The 17,577-nt window shown below is 40.5% G+C and overlaps 1 protein-coding gene across 1 annotated transcript in view; it reads right to left on the reverse strand.

The window, feature by feature from the left end:
* Positions 1-10,099: 10,099 nt before the first annotated feature.
* Positions 10,100-17,577, reverse strand: part of LOC145462923 (uncharacterized) — a 14,910-nt gene continuing 7,432 nt past the window's right edge. The window contains exons 2-3 of the mRNA XM_081446593.1: positions 16,084-17,577; positions 10,100-14,697 (exon numbers count right to left, since the gene is read on the reverse strand). The exon at positions 16,084-17,577 is cut by the window's right edge and continues 307 nt beyond it. Of these exons, the coding sequence (XP_081302719.1) occupies positions 12,899-14,697; positions 16,084-17,577 (3,293 nt within the window). The 3' untranslated portion in view covers positions 10,100-12,898. The remainder of the gene's footprint in view (positions 14,698-16,083) is intronic.

Raw genomic sequence — 17,577 nt, forward strand, 5'->3', positions numbered from 1 at the left:
ACGTCACATCCGGTAAAAAAGAGCGCTGAGCGGCAAAATCAAATTTGAACATGGCATAATCGTTCTCTCAGTAAGTAAAATGGCAATATTTTGCAATCGGCCGGATATTTTTAACGTTTTATTTGGCCACGATAAACAAAATTTTGTCTTCTTCATCGTCATATCAGTTTGTTTGAAGGACAGGGTAACTATTTATTCAAAAACACGCTGTTTTGAAGGCGTGTTTTTTACGAAATGTCGCCATTTCTTCCTCGCTGAATTCCACAGGAGTCATCGTTTGTGTGGAAATAATGAATTCTAGGTAAGTTGCACTCAATTCAAATATCCTATTCTCTTAGGTAGGCATTACACTAGAAAAATGCACAATGACAGGTTTCTAGACATGGGGGAACCTTATTAACAGAAGCGCCTTTTTTAAAATTTACTGTTGCCAAACACTCGAGAGTACTTGAGTGCTGTTAATCGTATCACTGCAAGAATAGACCCACACACATAACGCGCTTTGCAGAACTTTCTTGCCGATCGACACTAACACAAACTCGTGTGTTTGCTCATGACTCAAACTGATGCCATAAAATATGTTACGATTGGTTAAGAATCTTAAACAAGATATGTTTTCCCTAAGCAATCCCTTAATTGATAAACGCTTCGTTACAGGCAGGCCGTGAACCCCTTAAAAAAAAAGCAAGAGGATTAGTTTTAACGGCGATTAAGTAATTTGGACATGTCGTGTTTTTTTCTCATTTATAATCAAATTTATTTTTCCGTTTCAACAGTGTTCGACGTCAGCAGCGCTAAGTTCCAATACCCCCCCCCCTAACTGAGGTCAAGCAGCACCTTTAATTTCTTCAAACCCTCTCATTTGCCCTGTTTGCAGACCAAGTTCCTCATCTATTAATCCCTGTCATATTGGCAACCCATTTTGAAAGGTTACTAAAAAATTGTGCATTCTATTTCAGTGAGCTTTCTCTTTGTAATCTTACGTCAAGATATTTCAATCCCTAAGGAAACGAGAGAACACTAGCAATACTGACAATTTTCAGTAATTCATCACTGTCAATATGCCATCTAAACAAATTGTTCGTAAACAGTAGTGAAATTTCATGCCCCTACACCTAGCCATAAAAGGAAGTCTGGGAACAGGCAATAGCAACAGTGACACTGCCAGGCTGGTGAATTTTACGAGCTAATGAACTCATGTCTGACAATGATGGGTGATGATGAAGCATGGTGCAGTGAAACGGAAGAATCAGACTGTGAGTGACACTGATAGAGTCAGTGTCGTGAGAGTGATGCTAGTGTCTGTGAACTTGGACCAGATCAGCAAAGAAAAGGATTTGTGCTAGAAATTGACAGAGAGCAACAAGTTTGTGCTAAAAAACTGAAGAAGCTGGCTCAGACCAGTCTTAAAGCCAGCATCTACTTACAGTACTTGTCAAGAGTTCCTGACTTGTGTATGTGGGAAGGCTCTCTGTAATGACCTATATGGGGAGGCTCAGCTCACGATGAGTACCTTTTTCAGGCTTCAGGTATAAACTTAATGATAGGGATTTCACAAGTTGAGGTGTATGAAAGGGTAGGAAAATCTGTCATTTAGGGATTCCATTCTTCTGGTTCTAAAATGTTGTTGAAAAGCTCTCATTTACTCTCCTCAGCCAGAATGAAGAGATTCTATAATATTATTTATTAACTTCTTTCCAAGGGAATAGAAAAGGGATGCAGTATTCTTAAATAGGTTTGTTAAAGGGGTACATTTACCCTTTTGCAATGTAAGGTCGACAAAAGAGGTGCCATTTCTATCAAAATGGTACAAATGTATACAAAAGGGTAAGGGGTAATGGACCTTGAGATAAGGCCTTTCCATTTAAAACTTTGTAGAATACCCCTCCCCCCCCCCTCCCAGCTTGTGAAACAAAGATGTTCAAATTATTGTTTTGTGAAAAAAGGCAATTATTAAAAAACAAAACAGTGCCAAGAGATTAAGTGATTGTCAATGCAAGTTTCCATTTGTATTCTGAATTAAAATGGGTATAACATGATCCTCAAGTATACTATGCAGCTTCACAGAGAGGCCCAAACTGATGATGAAAACATATGTTTTAACACTTAAAATTCTATTTTTGCTTCTTCCCTTGTACCTTGTGATCTTTGTAGGGAAATTTTGAAAAGGTCCCCCCCCCACCCCCCCCCCCAAAAAAATTCAAATTTTATATACAAATCACTTTTTTATCTTGAAAATGGTCTCAGAGACAACAAAACATTTTTATGGCTAGCTAAACTACTTATTAGGAAAATAAAAATGTTCAAGGAAAAAATGAACTGGAAGAAACAACAACAAATTAACTTTTTTTTTCAGAAGAGCTAATACTTGTACATTTTCTTAACTTACATGTAGGTCAACATAATTTGTTTTCGCAATTTACCACAAAAGAAAACACCACAGAAAGGAGAACTATAGTTGTGGCATCTGAGCTACATTTTTAAATGGAAACATTTCCCATAAAAAATTTCCAAATTATATTCTTACCAGTGCAACAAAATACCAACTATATTTTGCAAAGAAGTATACTTAATTTATAAAATTGATGTAGTGAAATTTTCTATTTAATTTTTGTACACCTGATCTTACAGAGTGCAACCTTTGGTTTAACTGGTTCACTTTACCGTTAAGGAATAATTAAATAAATCACACCAGAGTGGCTTTGTATCTTTATTATAATTCTCATTATCAGTAGAGAAATCACACTTGTACACTGGTCCACTGATCAATACTCATATGTGTATGTTAAACATGGGAAAGCAGGTTGCATCATCTAATCATAACATTGTATGCCTGTGTGGGGTGTATATGCCAGGAGGTAACCACCTAAGAAAAGACAAACATAAATTATGTCATTGTTTCAATGACTCACCCTAAGTGGGTATTATGCTCATTACCACCTTAATAAACAAGATATATCAAAGTATAATTTTTAACTCTGCTTTAAACTTTTCAAACCTACAGTTTGTTTTCACTTTCAGAGAGGTTCTTAAATTCACAAGCACACCACCACCCACCCCCCTCAGCCCCAATTCCTACTCTCCCATAGCCAGGATCCTATTTCAACCCTCCAATAAATCAATAATTTTTTTTCTAGTAATTTTGGTCTGACTTAGATTCATCTCCCAATTGGCAACTCAATCTTTTCCAGTCCCCTCTAACCCAATTTCAATAATGCAGTGATTTTCAGCTTGAAAAACATTAATCAAGGCCATGAGGTGGCCAGAAAAGCCTAGAATATCAGGGAAGGTCTGAAATGCAGTCTGTTGCCATGGTAACAAAACTGTTAAGCTCATATTATGTAGCACATCTGCAAATTGCATCGTAATAGCACTGTCCCCACTGGAATCCAAGGTTCAGTAGTTTACTTGGACAATAAATTTCATAACTTTCCTGGGGGACTGGATGATCTAAATGGTATGTGGGAGACTCCCAGAATATTTGCAAGAATGTATGACTATCTCTTCACAGGTATTCATTAATAAATAAATAAATAAATAAATAAATAAATAGACACTAACACTACTAACATGATTGAGTTTGGAAAATATATATATTTTTGGTTTATGATATTTTGAAAAATTCCCCTCTCCCATCTAACATGCTGATCTTCTTTAATTTGGTACTTGAAATTGACCAGGATATATTGCACAGTCTTCACATCAGATAATTTTTGTACACCTGATCTTAGAAAATGTGTTTTGTACATCCCATGACCATAATCTGTGATTTTCCCTACCCCATTTATGACTGTTGCGACTGCTACAGTTGCCCTAAACATAAGTTTTGAAGGACTTTTGTTGATGGTCTTATCAATAATGATGAAAATTGAGGTAGCTTATTCTAAAAAACATAACAAATTAAAGACTAGAGGGCAAAAGCCTTACCCTAGAGTATTTATGACCAAAACGGCTGAGTAACCATACCCTTTGGGGCTGCCCAGCTGTATATAGCACATAGAGGAGAGTTCCCCCCCACTACCGTTGGAGTAGGAATCAAAATATTATTGCCTTGATAACATAATAAAGATAAAATCTCAAAATAATCAAGAGTTACATATATGCATGGGACTTCACTAACAAAATGATGCCTGTTGCTTGCTGTAAATTGTATATAAATTACTCCTACAATGTGCCAGAATTCTGTTAATCTGGTCACCAACAGGTCACAAAAATCTGACTGTATAATTAATAAAAAAGAAAATGACCGACTGAGCTTTTGTTTGAGCCAGAATAGAGTGGCCATAATAACTAGGTGGCTGTGTTAACGGGGGTGGCTGTATGGTGAGGTACATTCCACAGTAGTGATAAAGATGACTGACTCTCAAACACCAGTACCCATAAAGAGTTCGGACAGCATATTTCGCATAATCAGTTGGAAGAGGAAGAGGGAAAATGGAAATAAAATAGAATGGCTCTTGTGTACCAGAGACAACCCTTTCCCCGAGTTACCCTGGCGGAGCTAACTTTTCACTTATTTCTTTGCAAAATTCAACCAACCGTTTACACGAGGATGACGAACCAGACTTGGGGGTGAGGCAATTCAGGTGGGCAAGTTGACTCGCCTTGGCAGCTAAAGTAACCGACAACTTTTCTTTGAGTATACATAAACACTTTGGCTCGCGTAACTGGAACAACTCTCGGCATGGCGAGTGTCACGTAATGCCTAGATTTAAGATTTAAAGCAGCAATTTGTATCAAAGAAGAGAAAATTAACTCAGCAAAACCCACTCTGATCAAATGAGTGAGGGAAACTTAAACAAAGAGGGATAGTTGCACATTTGATTATTCAATAAGAGTTACGAATAATCATGCGGGGTCAACTTTTACTCGGCCTACATGGGCTACATTTTCTCATACAAGCACTTGATAAAGTTGCCTCAGGGAGAGGGTTATCCCGGGTACCCGAGACCATACAAATGGGACCTGTGTTGCCTCAAAGAACACCCCCACGATTTTCAAAGGGGAAGGTCCATAAACAGGACCTTAACTTAGGGCAGCTTCAATGGCAGATTCCCTCTGATGACTTGGATTTGAATAATTGATTTAATTACTTTTAAAGAGGACTAGAACTTAAAAATCTTGCTCGAATTTCGATCCAGCGAGGCATAAGTTTCCATGCCGTGAATCAAGTTTTTACTGGGCGTTTTAAAAGCACTCACCAAAGAGAAAGAGACTGATGACCCCAAACTACCGATACATATGTACTGTATCTTACTGAAAACAACAACCTTCAACGAGAGATGTAGGAATGTGGGATACTGACCTTCAGCATGCGATCCAGCGTGTCTCTTCTACCAATACACGTCAGCCAAGAGCAACAAAAGCTCTGGTGACAGCGACTTTCGGAGCTAAACGGCTTCTGTTAATTATGTTCCCGTAGTACACAGTGCAAACTATGGCCAGCAATACTTCATCCAGGTTGTTGTTAACATTATAGGCTATTGCACTTATTGTTATCACTAAATCACGAACAACAAGAACCAAAAGTCGGAACAACACCAGTTTTGCAAATGTGTAAAATTCGCCCGACGATGACGGAAGGCTCTCCGTTATTTTGCTTCAAAACAATTATAAACTTTTCTCTTTTCCCGAAATTTTTGCTTCAGAAGTCGAAGTAATGTGTCTGCAACATCCTTCCATACTCAATATAAAATGAAACGAAACTGATGGTTTACAAATAGAGGGAAATCACGAGTAATCGAAACACCATTTTCTCGCTTTGTGAAGCGAACCGCGAAGCGCAGTTTAAACCGGATGTGACGTCATTTTTTGTTGGATGATGCCTATACGAAAATTTCAGGAGTCTTCTGCCCCGCCCCTGGGGCGAGAGGCTAGGGAGGAAGTGAGGAATAGCAAGGAAGAACATGAAGAGGCAGGAGAGGGACCGGGGTTTAGGCCAATTGCTTCCAGCTTGAATGTTGTTCACAGGATGTCCTTATTTTTTATTATCATCACGTTTTCTCTCGCTTGTTCAACGCATTTCATTACTGAAAGTGAAGAATGATCATCGCAGTAAATTTTCCAATTTAAAGTGCACCTAACCCCCCAATTTTTTTTTTTCGCTTAAACGAATCTACTTGTTATTTGAAATAGTTCTGCGAAAAAATGTTTGGATTCCGTTAAATCCTCGATTTTCTGTGCCCCGACGAAATCTCGAAAATAGCTCCAAAACACCGCCATTTTGTTTCACGACCGAGTTTGAGGAGAATGGGTCTAGCGGCTCTTGTGACGTCTACCCAGGAAGGTTGGATATCTCACGTCCTCTCATTTCCTTCAGGATGGTGCAATACACATTCGAAAGGTGCGCAGAAACGCCTTCCAGAGGTGCTATCGGCTGTTGCAGCAATATTCCAGATTTAAAGAAAGATATACTGTACAATTAACTGACGATGATCGGCTAATGGTGCAACAAAGACGTAAACGATGGTTGATTTTGTCGAACCGAAACAAGCGAACTGAATCTGTGAGAACCATTGAAGAACTCTCACTGGAATTTGTTCCGCAGACTTTCGAACGCTATTTTCGTAAATTTTCTGCTTAAAGCTAACCAGAAATTTGTAGAAATACTACCTACAATCTATATTTTCCAATCCTGCAGTATTTATAACATACAAAGTTGTGTGATCCGATCATGATCAAGAAGCGTTATACTGATATGTAAATAGATCGCAACTGTACGCCGCTAACCAACACTTATTTCTCTTTCGATTTAGATGAAAGTCGAAGATTAATCCTTTAGAATACATGATAACAAAATTGTTAGACTCACAGAGTTTTTCGAAGGTTTGGAAATCAGCAGTGCGACAAAGATTCTGTGCAATAGCGTCGAAAATATGACCGCGTAACATTATCTGCGGACCGCTTAGGGAACACATCCTTTTCGCTTATCCGACGAATTTCGCTGCAAACTTTGAGAACAATTTACATTGGTTATTTGGAGTTACGACTTAAAACGTGTGACAATGTGAAATCGGTAATTGTATGAAATGTTTCCTTCCGCCTTGCTTCCCGCAGCTTCAAAAATACAGGTTCAAACAATACGATTTTCAATCGATCGAAGCCAATGTTTTGGAGGTCATCAAGTCTCGAAAACTGCGACACGTACGTCGCTCTTATAAACATGAAGCATTCAACTGAAAGTAAAACACAAGCTGGATTTGACAGAACAATCACACCTTGATAAAATACATTCTCGCTAAGGACAAATGTAAACGGGCTATAAACACGCGTGGGAATCTTATGTTTAGTTGACGAAATTACCATCCAAAGCAGTCCTTGAGTTTTCTTTCCTGCTTTTCGTTTGCCTGCTACTCCACTTCGTATCTAGCTGTCCATTCCTAATATACAAGCAGCTCGTCCGCAAAGAAGTCTTCCCCTTCGTCGCTTGAAATATTGTAAATTGCTCTCAAAGCTCTAAGCAGTGAGTTCACAGTTGTCGAATTGTCGAATGTGCTCGATCGAAGTCTATTTCGGAGTCTTCCGAATCGAAACTTAACTCTGACTCCAGTGACGAAAAAGAAATGATTCTGAGACAAAACTTGGACGTTTTAGTCCCAAAATACATCGGAACGATTAGTTTTGTGTTCCATTTCCTCGAGCAAATACAGAGAGTTGACTGAGGCGCCATTGTGTTTGGTTCCTGGGTAGACGTCATCAGGTACCGCCGCCCCAGACTCCCTAAAACGCGGTCGTGAAACACTTCAAGCGCGACTTTGAAAGGGCATAGAAAATCGAGGATTCAACCAAATTCAAAAATTTCTTCGCCCAAATGCTTCAAATAAAGTCTAGATTCGTTTTAGTGAAAAAAAAATTTTGGGGTTAGGTGCACTTTAAGCAATAGCTGGTTTTCACGTGACGTCACCAAAATTCGAACTACAAAACTATTGATCTTCCTGAGATTTTACTTAAATGATGTATAAGAGCAGCTGAAAACTACTATTCATACAAATTTTCGCTCCGAATGGGTTCTTGGTTTTGTGATACACTACGCTTGAATTTCTAAGCTTTTGCGTGACGCGGCACTTACATGACGGCCAAGAGAGCTGTTATGATGGTTAAAAAAGTGACTTACTTCGGGGAACTTGGCTATCTGAACAGTTCATGTCTTAGAAAAAGTATTATTTTAATGTTTTAGAGTTCCTCGAGGGATAAATTCACGCTTTTGTAGCAAAACTCACAGACAGATGTTTCTGTTGGTTTCCGGCCGCCACGTTGGCGCCCATACCGATGGGCACCAGCATGGCGTCTCCATACAAATCTCTATAAATTTGGGTAAAAAATTTCTCCACATATCTCGCATAAGAAAAATTGCTGTGACCAGAATTTTGGCGAGAGTCTTTGCATATTTACCTTCTTTCATTTCCCAGATTCTGGACTTTATCTATTGACCGGTTTTGATTTTTATTTTGATCTATTTTGAATTGCGTGACACTGGAAACCAGCAATTGGAAAGAAGAAGCTTGAAAAAATCAGGGCTTCAACGGGATTCGAACCCGTGACCTCCGCGATACCGGTGCGATGCTCTACCAACTGAGCTATGAAGCCACACATTGGGAGCGAGGTCAATTTATTGAGTTCATATCTTCCCGTGAGAAGTGAAATGATGTGAAGTTTATATGAAATAATTCATATATAGGGGTGGCGAATGGTACCCAGAAAATCGTGGATCTCGAAAATTTTTGATCCGATCTCGAAATCTCGGAAGCTTTTCTGACGAGTCACGAAGTCTCGTTTTTCATGTGTTTCTTTCGGTCTCGGAGTCTCGGATTTGCTTTTTTTTTGCAGAGGTTCTCTGGGAAGGTATTGCGTTGAGCGAGCAGAGTGAGTGTTGCTGAGATTAAGCATGGCGTTTACGCCAACGGCGGCAAATACGGAACTTTTACTTTTCTTTACTTTTGCTTCTCTTATTATATTCACTCAGCCCGCGCGCATGCTCGTTTGATCAGGTTTCCGCTGACAATAACCATGTGCACGCTTTGATGCTGAAATCGCACGAAAACATGGTCGGTGGACTGTATTTTTAGCCAATTAAGTCAAAGAAATCAAGTAACTCGATTTAGATTTTATAAGTGGTTAGCCTAAGGACGTGCGATATCATTGTAGTCTGGAATATACCGGCGTGTCTAAGACGGTGTATTCTAAGCTATTGTAGAATACCGTTTCGCAAAACAAACACAATATTCTACTGTAATGGTCTTTGCAATAAAGGAGCGCTATGTCTACTGAAGAACTTCTGGAGGTCGTAGAAAATACAAATGTAGATATAACCTCTAAATAAGACGTCTTAAAGAAAACGACCAACTGCATGCTTACTTTAATTTGCTTTACTTACATTATGTAGTGTTCTTACTATGTGTTTGGTAATCCAACGTTTTGTTCTCCTCGTCCTTTGTGGTAAGTTACTTCACATTCGTGAGTTGTGCACGGTGTCGCCTTCTGGAGTAAGCTAAACACTTTACTTTCACGGCAGTTGGCCTGCACTTCTTTAGAACCTCTATTTTGATTCGTTCTTGTTAATCTGGAACTCTTTTGTTCTTTGGGCAAGGGGTATTGTTTGTGTTCTTAACCTGTTGTTAATTTTTTTATTGTTTCGTTTGGCCAATTATAAAGAACCTTGTAAACGGTGCAGATCGCCCCTTTCACACTGCCTCTGTCTACCCAGGAGTATAAATGGGTACCTGCAAACTGTCAGGGAACTTTACAAAATGCTCAGTAGGGGTTAACATGCGTCGAACTCCTCGTCCTTGCATGTTACGCCACTTGACACGTGAAGACTTTACTTTTATACCACGTTTTACATGCAGCGAGCTTCCCTCAGCATATAGACCTGTTGGTTGAACAAACGATGCAGTTTTTTCGCAGCCATCTGCTTATTTTCAGTGGTGCTGCCTGCTTGTCTACAAAAGCTTACAAACACTAGTCAAACTTCTTCCAGTATTGAGCCTAGGTTTTATCCATTTCACGGTCGAAATTATCATTTTAATAGGTTACTCACACAGGTGGCCTGTGCAAGAAAATAATTTGCCGGCGAATTTGTTCAAACCATGACAGCCACTATGATGCTTCATTAGTCTTTCATTGCGCGGTTAAAATACAAGCTAATACAGTTTTAGAGTAAAAGCCTTACAAGCACACCAGCAAATGCATATGTAGATCTCCTTAATCGATGCTTACGAATAGCAAGAGCTAGTCAAGATACATCTTTTTTTCTGGAGACACGAGAATAATAAGCCCGGGCGTCTTCATGAATAATCATGTTTGAATAATTACAAAGTTAACAATTTACTTACATTTACGTTTTCGCCGCTTCTTCTCCTCCACCCTCTCCTCGTCCATAACGTGTTATATCAACCAGTACGGAAGGTCAAACAATATTTAGCAGCTGAAGTTAGATCGCGTAGTAAGCTCAAGAGACTAACGGATGATCGCCTATGAGAAGCTATGTGATTTTTGAAGCTAGCTGACCGGAAGTTGATGACAGCGCGTGACCTCGACAGTAGTTGAAAGTCGGGTCATGATAGGCCGTAAAAAGGTCGAAATGTTAATGCATAACTAAATAATTGGCATTTATCCGTGACTGCTATTTTGGTAGTTCAAATAAACTACAAGTTATTGATTGTATATTAGTTTTGACTACTTCCCTAAATGAGATCCAGTTTCAAGCGACCAAGAGCGCACGAATCTCACGTCTCGGACTCGGAGTTTTGCATAATTAAGGTCTCGGGTTCGGCAGTTCTCTGCACCGAGTCTCGGATTTTCCGAAATCGTGTAAGTCTCGGTCTCGAATTTTTAAACAACGGTCTCGGCGTCTCGGCAAGTCTCGGATTTTACCATTCGCCACCCCTATATATGAACTGCGGTTGTAGATGAAAGTGAAGAATCACGGGTTCGAATCCCGTTGAAGCCCCGATTTTTTCAGGCTTCTTCTTTCCAATTGCTTAAATTGGAAAATTTACTGCGATGATCATTCTTCACTTTCATCTACAACCGACAAAAGGTTGGGCAAAAGCTGAACGTAGTCCAGTTCTGGTCCTCTCTCTGTCACGCAACGCTACGCTCGTGGCGTTGCATGACAGAGGAGGGGTCAGAACCGGACTAAAGGTAACGCTGTTAACAGTAAGTTCGCTGTTAGAGAAAGTGGAAAAAACTTCGAAATTGTTGCACGAGGGGATCTTTCTTTTGCGATGAACATTTTCATTAGACTATCACGTGCAAACTCGAAGCGAGGTTGTCACGTGCGCGTAATGTTTCACACTTCACCAACAAAACTTTTTAAAGCATATTTTATTCTATGCAATGAATTTAGAAATATATTAAGTCCATAAAAAGTGTGCAATTCAGCGCATTACCATAGCTGTATTTACAAAGCTAGCCTGTTTTAAGCTCTCGTTGGAATTGTTTGGGGGAGAGCGAAGCAAATAAAAGACATTTCTGCGGACAAAACTGAAACAAATAAAGAACTATGTTAGCCTTTTCCACACTGTAACAAAACGTAAGATCACTGACAATTATTTATCAACAGTTTTTTTGAGTTAGTACTCAATGCTAGCAATCGGCAATGACTTAAAGGAGCTCAGTCACGTTATTTTGAGTTATTTTGGCCACGTACAAAATTACCTTTAAATTGGAGGAAACCTGAAAAGAGTAGTTTACTAAGATAGAAAAACATTAAAGAGATAATAATAAACCATACAAGAACAAAAATGTTTAAGGATGGAAAGGATTAACATGGATTACAAATGACGAACTTGAAAAATGCGAAAGATGCGCCAACCTTGAGGTACTGAGGCTCCTTTAACTTGAGCCCTAGCCTACGCTGGAGTCATGTGAGAAGATTTTAACTCATGTTTGAAATAAGAAATAAGTTTTCTTAATACTTTGCCCATGAAAAAATTCGCCAGTTGGATACAGGACAAAAAAGGCTTCCAGGCTGCAACTACTCCCAATTAATACACTGCGAAAGCGAAGAAAGAAAGCAACGACCAGAGAATTAAAAACATCATTCTTATCACGAATGTAATTTGGCGAACCCGTGTCGTAAACAGTCTTTCTCGGCGAGGATAAAAGAAACAAACGTATATTTACAATTTATCAGAAGTTTATAGTATTTTAAACTTCTGACTATATACAATGTATAAATACAGTCCTATTCCGCTAAATCATCACCAGCCCTTTCGCGCCATGGGACGCATTAAGCCTTAATGCAATAAATAGGCGTCGTTGCTCCTTAACTCAGACATCTTCTCTGAAATAGACCCGCTATGGTCAAACCGAAGGGCTTTCAACTGCAGTTGTCATATAGAGCTTAGAAATGCTCCAAGACCTATGCGGAGAAAGACGAGTTACATTGAAAGTAAATTCACGATTTCAAGTCGAAACACAAAAGAGGATTAAAGTTCTGCAGTGTACAGCAAAAAACCGCGTGTAAGAAACTACATTTTTTGAAGACTTACAAAATAGGTTCTTGCAATTCGGGATAGCTATTGGCAATTTAGGCTAAATAGGTTCTTAATTAGGTCTTAATTTCTATGAAGGAGATATAGCTGTTGATTACCAGAAAAATAAGTAAACTTTGGTTTGGTCCTTAAATGTACAGTATGTATTCACAACTGTATTAGGTATTTTCTTGTAATATAAATTTTCAATCTGAAAGTCCCACTCCTTGGTTAAAATGTTTACCATAATTTAACTGTAACCCGCGTATTAGAACCTGCTTGATCTTGTTGCTAAACAGGTTCTTATACCTTTGGGTATTAAAATTGCAAATTTCTGCCAGCAGGTTCCTAAACCGCCATTAGGTTCTTACACGTGGGTTTTCACTGTATTTGAAATATCGAAGTTAAGGTTTGTCTACAAGTTACTCAACTATCGCTTTCAGCGAAGCCTCATACTTGGTCAGCTCCGCTTCGAATCTTTCGCAATCCCTTTTCTTCGCCGTAATTTCCGCCTGTAGCATACCTTCGTCTCGCGTGGCCTCAGTCATCTCGTTCCAGGTTTCTTGGAGTTCTTGTAGCAGCTTCTGTCTCCGTTCCTCCGTGTTGGTAATCCGCTGACGCACTTGCGCGAGGGCCTCCTCTTTCTCCTCCAGACCCCTCCGAGCTTGGACCAACTCCTGTTGAAACTTGGCGTGCAAGGAGTTCAAGAAGTTCTTCTTCTCAGATCGAGGCATGGTCCTAATACCGGAGATAATGGAAGACTCTTCGTTGTTGTTCTTACTCTGATTTGCTGTAGGGTGTGCTACATTGGTAACCTTAATGTGATTGGTTGTCGCAGACTCAGTGTTATTTCCAGAGTTACCATTGGCTGACCAGGAAGCCGCAACGACCATGCCGTCATCAGCTGGCGGAAGTGACGTAGAGCTTGCTTTTCCGGGCGACGTCTTCACGACCGGAGGCAATGGCGTGTTATCCGAAATGTCAGAAGGACAAGGCAAGTCGTTGACTATGACTGGGCTTTCTCTAGAAGGCGCCGTTAAATGACCTCCTTCTCCAGGTTCCTTCTTGACTGTAAACAGCCTGACACGAGCAGCAGCGCCATCTGGAATGACGGGACTCATTGCATACTCCATAGGGTGAAAAAGGGTAGCTGGTGGTGAATGTATGGGCGAAGAGTCTGGTGGGGCATCTTTTTCAGGGGTCTGCAGTAGGTCCTTCAAAGGGCGCTCGTCCTCAGAGAGCTCCTCCTCAGGGAGCTTCTCCTCAGGGAGCTCCTCCTCAAGGAGCCCCTCCTCAGGGAGCTCCCCCTGGGGAAGCCCCTCCTCAGGGAACTCCTCCACAGGGTCATCATTACCACCCACGTTGTTCCAATCTTGGTCCCGTGGCCGAAGAATTGCCGCCATTTCGTACGAGCTCAAATCCTCGGCGAGATCAGACGGGGTTTTGCCTTGGGCGTCAACAGTTTCCTTAAGGACTTCCATGATTTCCGGGTCGATGCTTTTCAGGACGCTCTTTATAACGCGATGCCCCACCCCGTGTCTGCAGGCCAAGATGTGCAGAAACGTCTCCTGGCTGTTGTTGGTCTTCAAAAGAAGTTCTCGTACAACATCCGGCGTGAGTTTTCCGGTTGATCTCAGACGGGTCAACTCTTTAACCAAACGTTCAAAATAACCTTCATACGTGTTCATTCTCTCCAGCTCGCCCGTACAATCGAGGATCACTTTTGCCAAACAGTGAAAGGGCGTGTCACCCTCCTTGTTACAAATCGTGATAAGTCTTGGAAGGTTTTCTGTTAGCGTTCTCAGTGTCTTTGAAAAGACCTCTAAAATGGTCTTGCTGGGGCTTTTCTTCCGTACCATGGCCCGGTCAAGGGACAGCAGCATTCGGTGCAGCCCGGTCTCTCCAGTGCGTTCAGACTGCACGCCTAGATTGAATTCCTTCATGGCTGCCAACCTCTCCAGCACTTTGAATTTGCCGAGGACGCAGGCCCAGTGGACCAAGGGATACTTAAAGGAAGCGACCGGGTCAGGGATGTCGGCATTAGCGCGTACACAAGAGAACTTTCCCAGTTGATTCACGTATTCATTAACTTGTTTCATGAAGGAGTCTAGATAAGCTATAGCTGCGCCATAATTGTAATTGGAACACTTGAGGAGGCTTAGCAGGAGCTTGTGGTGTTGAAATGTGCAATTACTGCCGCAAAACGGCGTGTGCTTAGGTGCTGCAACCAAACAAAGAAAGAAAATTCAGGGTTAATTCTCTACTTTGAAAACATCCAGACTTAAAAAATTAATTAGACCCACTTAATAAACGTAAGGTAAAGTCTGACCCATTAGGCCTGCACTTAGCTCCAGTACTTTTTGAAGCAACTTGGTAAATTTTGGAGAGGGGCCCCAGGAGTGTCCCCCTTCTCTCTGTTGAGATTTTCCCTGAGACGCTAATATCAATCAAATTTTTGGAATCAAGCGTTCAGCGAGGGTCATGACTGAGGAAGAACATTATTTATGTTGTAATTTGAACAAAATAAATTACATTCAATAATTGGTGTATACAAGCAAGTGCTGCAACTGTTAATTATATTGTTGCTTTTGTTTTTGAGTTTTGCCATTCCAGAGAAGCCAACCTAAATAAAATTAAACCTGGGGGATCACCAATTTTTACCTTCTCGACCCTAAAAAAATGTTGTTAAAAGTAGAGCTCCTCCTATTTAGCAACAAAAATGCATCAAATATTCCAAAATTCTGCCCTGAAAAATGGTCTAAAACCAGCCAAAATAAGCACTTTCCTTGGAATTTGGGAGATTTGGTGACATGCATGCACAGGAGCTAGACCAGGAGAATGTGGGAGACTCCTGGATAATCAAATGGCAAATGATGTGCCAACCTGTCTGACCCCACCCATCCTATCTTGCTGAATTGCTTTCAGTAGGAACATACAGAGGTAAAACTAACTGACCAATGTTTGAGGTTTTGCTCATGCTGTTTGATTGGAAATGAAACATTGCAAAATGGATGAAGTCATTTAAAAAAATGCAGATCAAACCTACTGTTTTCATTTTCAAAAACTACAGTAGAACCTCATTATCTTGAACTCTGTTGTCATGAATTCCCTGCTATCCTAAAGTCAAATTATTTTTTGACCCTTCCATGTACTTTTCATTTATTAGCTATCGACTATCTCGAGCTCCTGCTATCTTGATTTTTTCGGTTCCCTTGAGGGTTCAATTTCTAGGATTCCATATACACTTAATTACTCGTCCTGTGAGAAGCAGTTAGTTTAATTTGTTTTCCTGTGAATGTCAATGTTTCCCAAGACGAAATTGAGGGAAACATCGAGATTTGAGGGGAAACAAAACTGTTTCCCAAGGGACCAGTTATCAAGTCTTTTGTTATATAGCTAAAGTTTAGTGCAAAGTAGTAAGGCAAGAAGAAGTAAAAGTAACCACTGGTTAGTGGAAGACCTGGCATAATTGTCGCCTGACAGAGCGACATTTAGATCGAGCCATTGCCTCGTGACCATAAATCAACCAATAGGAACGTGGGTTAGATTCAACTAAACTCCAGCTGTATAACAAGTGTGCTCATAAAATGATTCAGAAGATTCTCACCTGCTTCCATCTCCATCTCAGTTTCATCAAGTCGGACATCTCTTGCTTCCTTCTCCTTCTCCTTCTCCTTCTGCTGATCGTCACCAACATCAGTGTTCTCTTTCTTTTCCTCATCTTCCAGCTCTTCCTCTTCTTCTTCATCATCGCCTTCCTCTTCCTCTGCAGACTCTATGTCATCATCAGAGTCATCATCAAGCACAAAGCCTGCATCCTCCTCAGCATCACTCTCAGAATCTGATGACAAGTCAGTGATACGAACTCTCTTCCTGTTTGGACCTCTGGCCTTTCCAGCACCCGGAGCTGGTCTCTTTTGACTGCTCTTCAAAGGCTCCCCTTTGGAGAAGCTGCTTACAGTGTTTGAAAGACTAAGGAAAACATTACAGTCTGAGGGTATAGCTTCTTTGTCATCAGGCAAATCTGGAGTGCTGTTAATGTTGTCTACATCCATCTTTTCTTCCTCTGCAGCTGAAGCTGATGAAGTATTCACATTGTTCTCAGTTGCAGCCTCAGTTGTAGCACTGGGTTTTTCTGCCATTGTGGTAGTTACATCTTTTGCAGGATAACACTTTGGAAAAGGCTCTATTGTTCTTTTGGTTGGCATGCTACAATCAGCTGGTTGTTCTGTCACCTCAGCGGCAGGAGGATCACATGAACACATTTTGAGGCCTTCTGTTTGTAGCTCATCAGCATTAGTCACTCTCGCTTCCTGTTGACCTCCTGGAGACGTGCTTTTTGTCGCTTGAACAGGTGTCTGCTCCTCACTGGATGTCTTACAACTTTGATTTGTGTCTTTATCAGATGACACACCATTTACCTGGGAAGATTTTTCAGCTGTACTTTTTGCAGATCCTTTTTCCTTTTGCTGGGAGGACTTCTTAGCGGTATAAGAAATCTTAGGGGGGTTCCCACTACTTACAGCTTTTTTCAAACTGTTTATAACTATATCTGGTGCTCCAAGACCCTTAAGCATTTCAAAAGATCTTTTTTCAACAGCAATCTGACGTGGGGTCTTGCCCTGATTGTTTTTGGTTTTGGACAGTTTCTCACTGGCTGACGCAAAGTTTCCAAAGAGGTAATTCAAAGTATCAGTTGACTTCTCATCTGCCACCATAAGATGAAGGAATGTATCACCTTTCTTGTTCACTGATGATAACAAATTTTCTTCTTTCTCGGCTGAAAATTTATCACTCTCCTTGATCTTCAACAACAAAGTCTTCAAGAGAGCCCTGGAACATGAATCAGAGCTGCATTGCTTGGCACAGCAATGCAAAATTGAATCATCATTGTTGGTTTCTTTTTCACACAAGGCTTCAGGCATATACTTCAAGAAGACATCTAAGATGTGCCCAAGCATACCTTCAATGTACTCGGTGGACGACTTGGGGTTCACACCAAATGAGAAACATTGGGCCATCGAAAACAAAGGTCCCTCTTGGCTCTTTCCTGTTTTCACTGTAAGCTCAAAGCCTTTCTTGCTGACAAGATATTCCAAGG

This window comes from Orbicella franksi, chromosome 12 (assembly GCF_964199315.1).
Source record: "Orbicella franksi chromosome 12, jaOrbFran1.1, whole genome shotgun sequence".
Classification (NCBI taxonomy): Eukaryota; Metazoa; Cnidaria; class Anthozoa; order Scleractinia; family Merulinidae; genus Orbicella; species Orbicella franksi.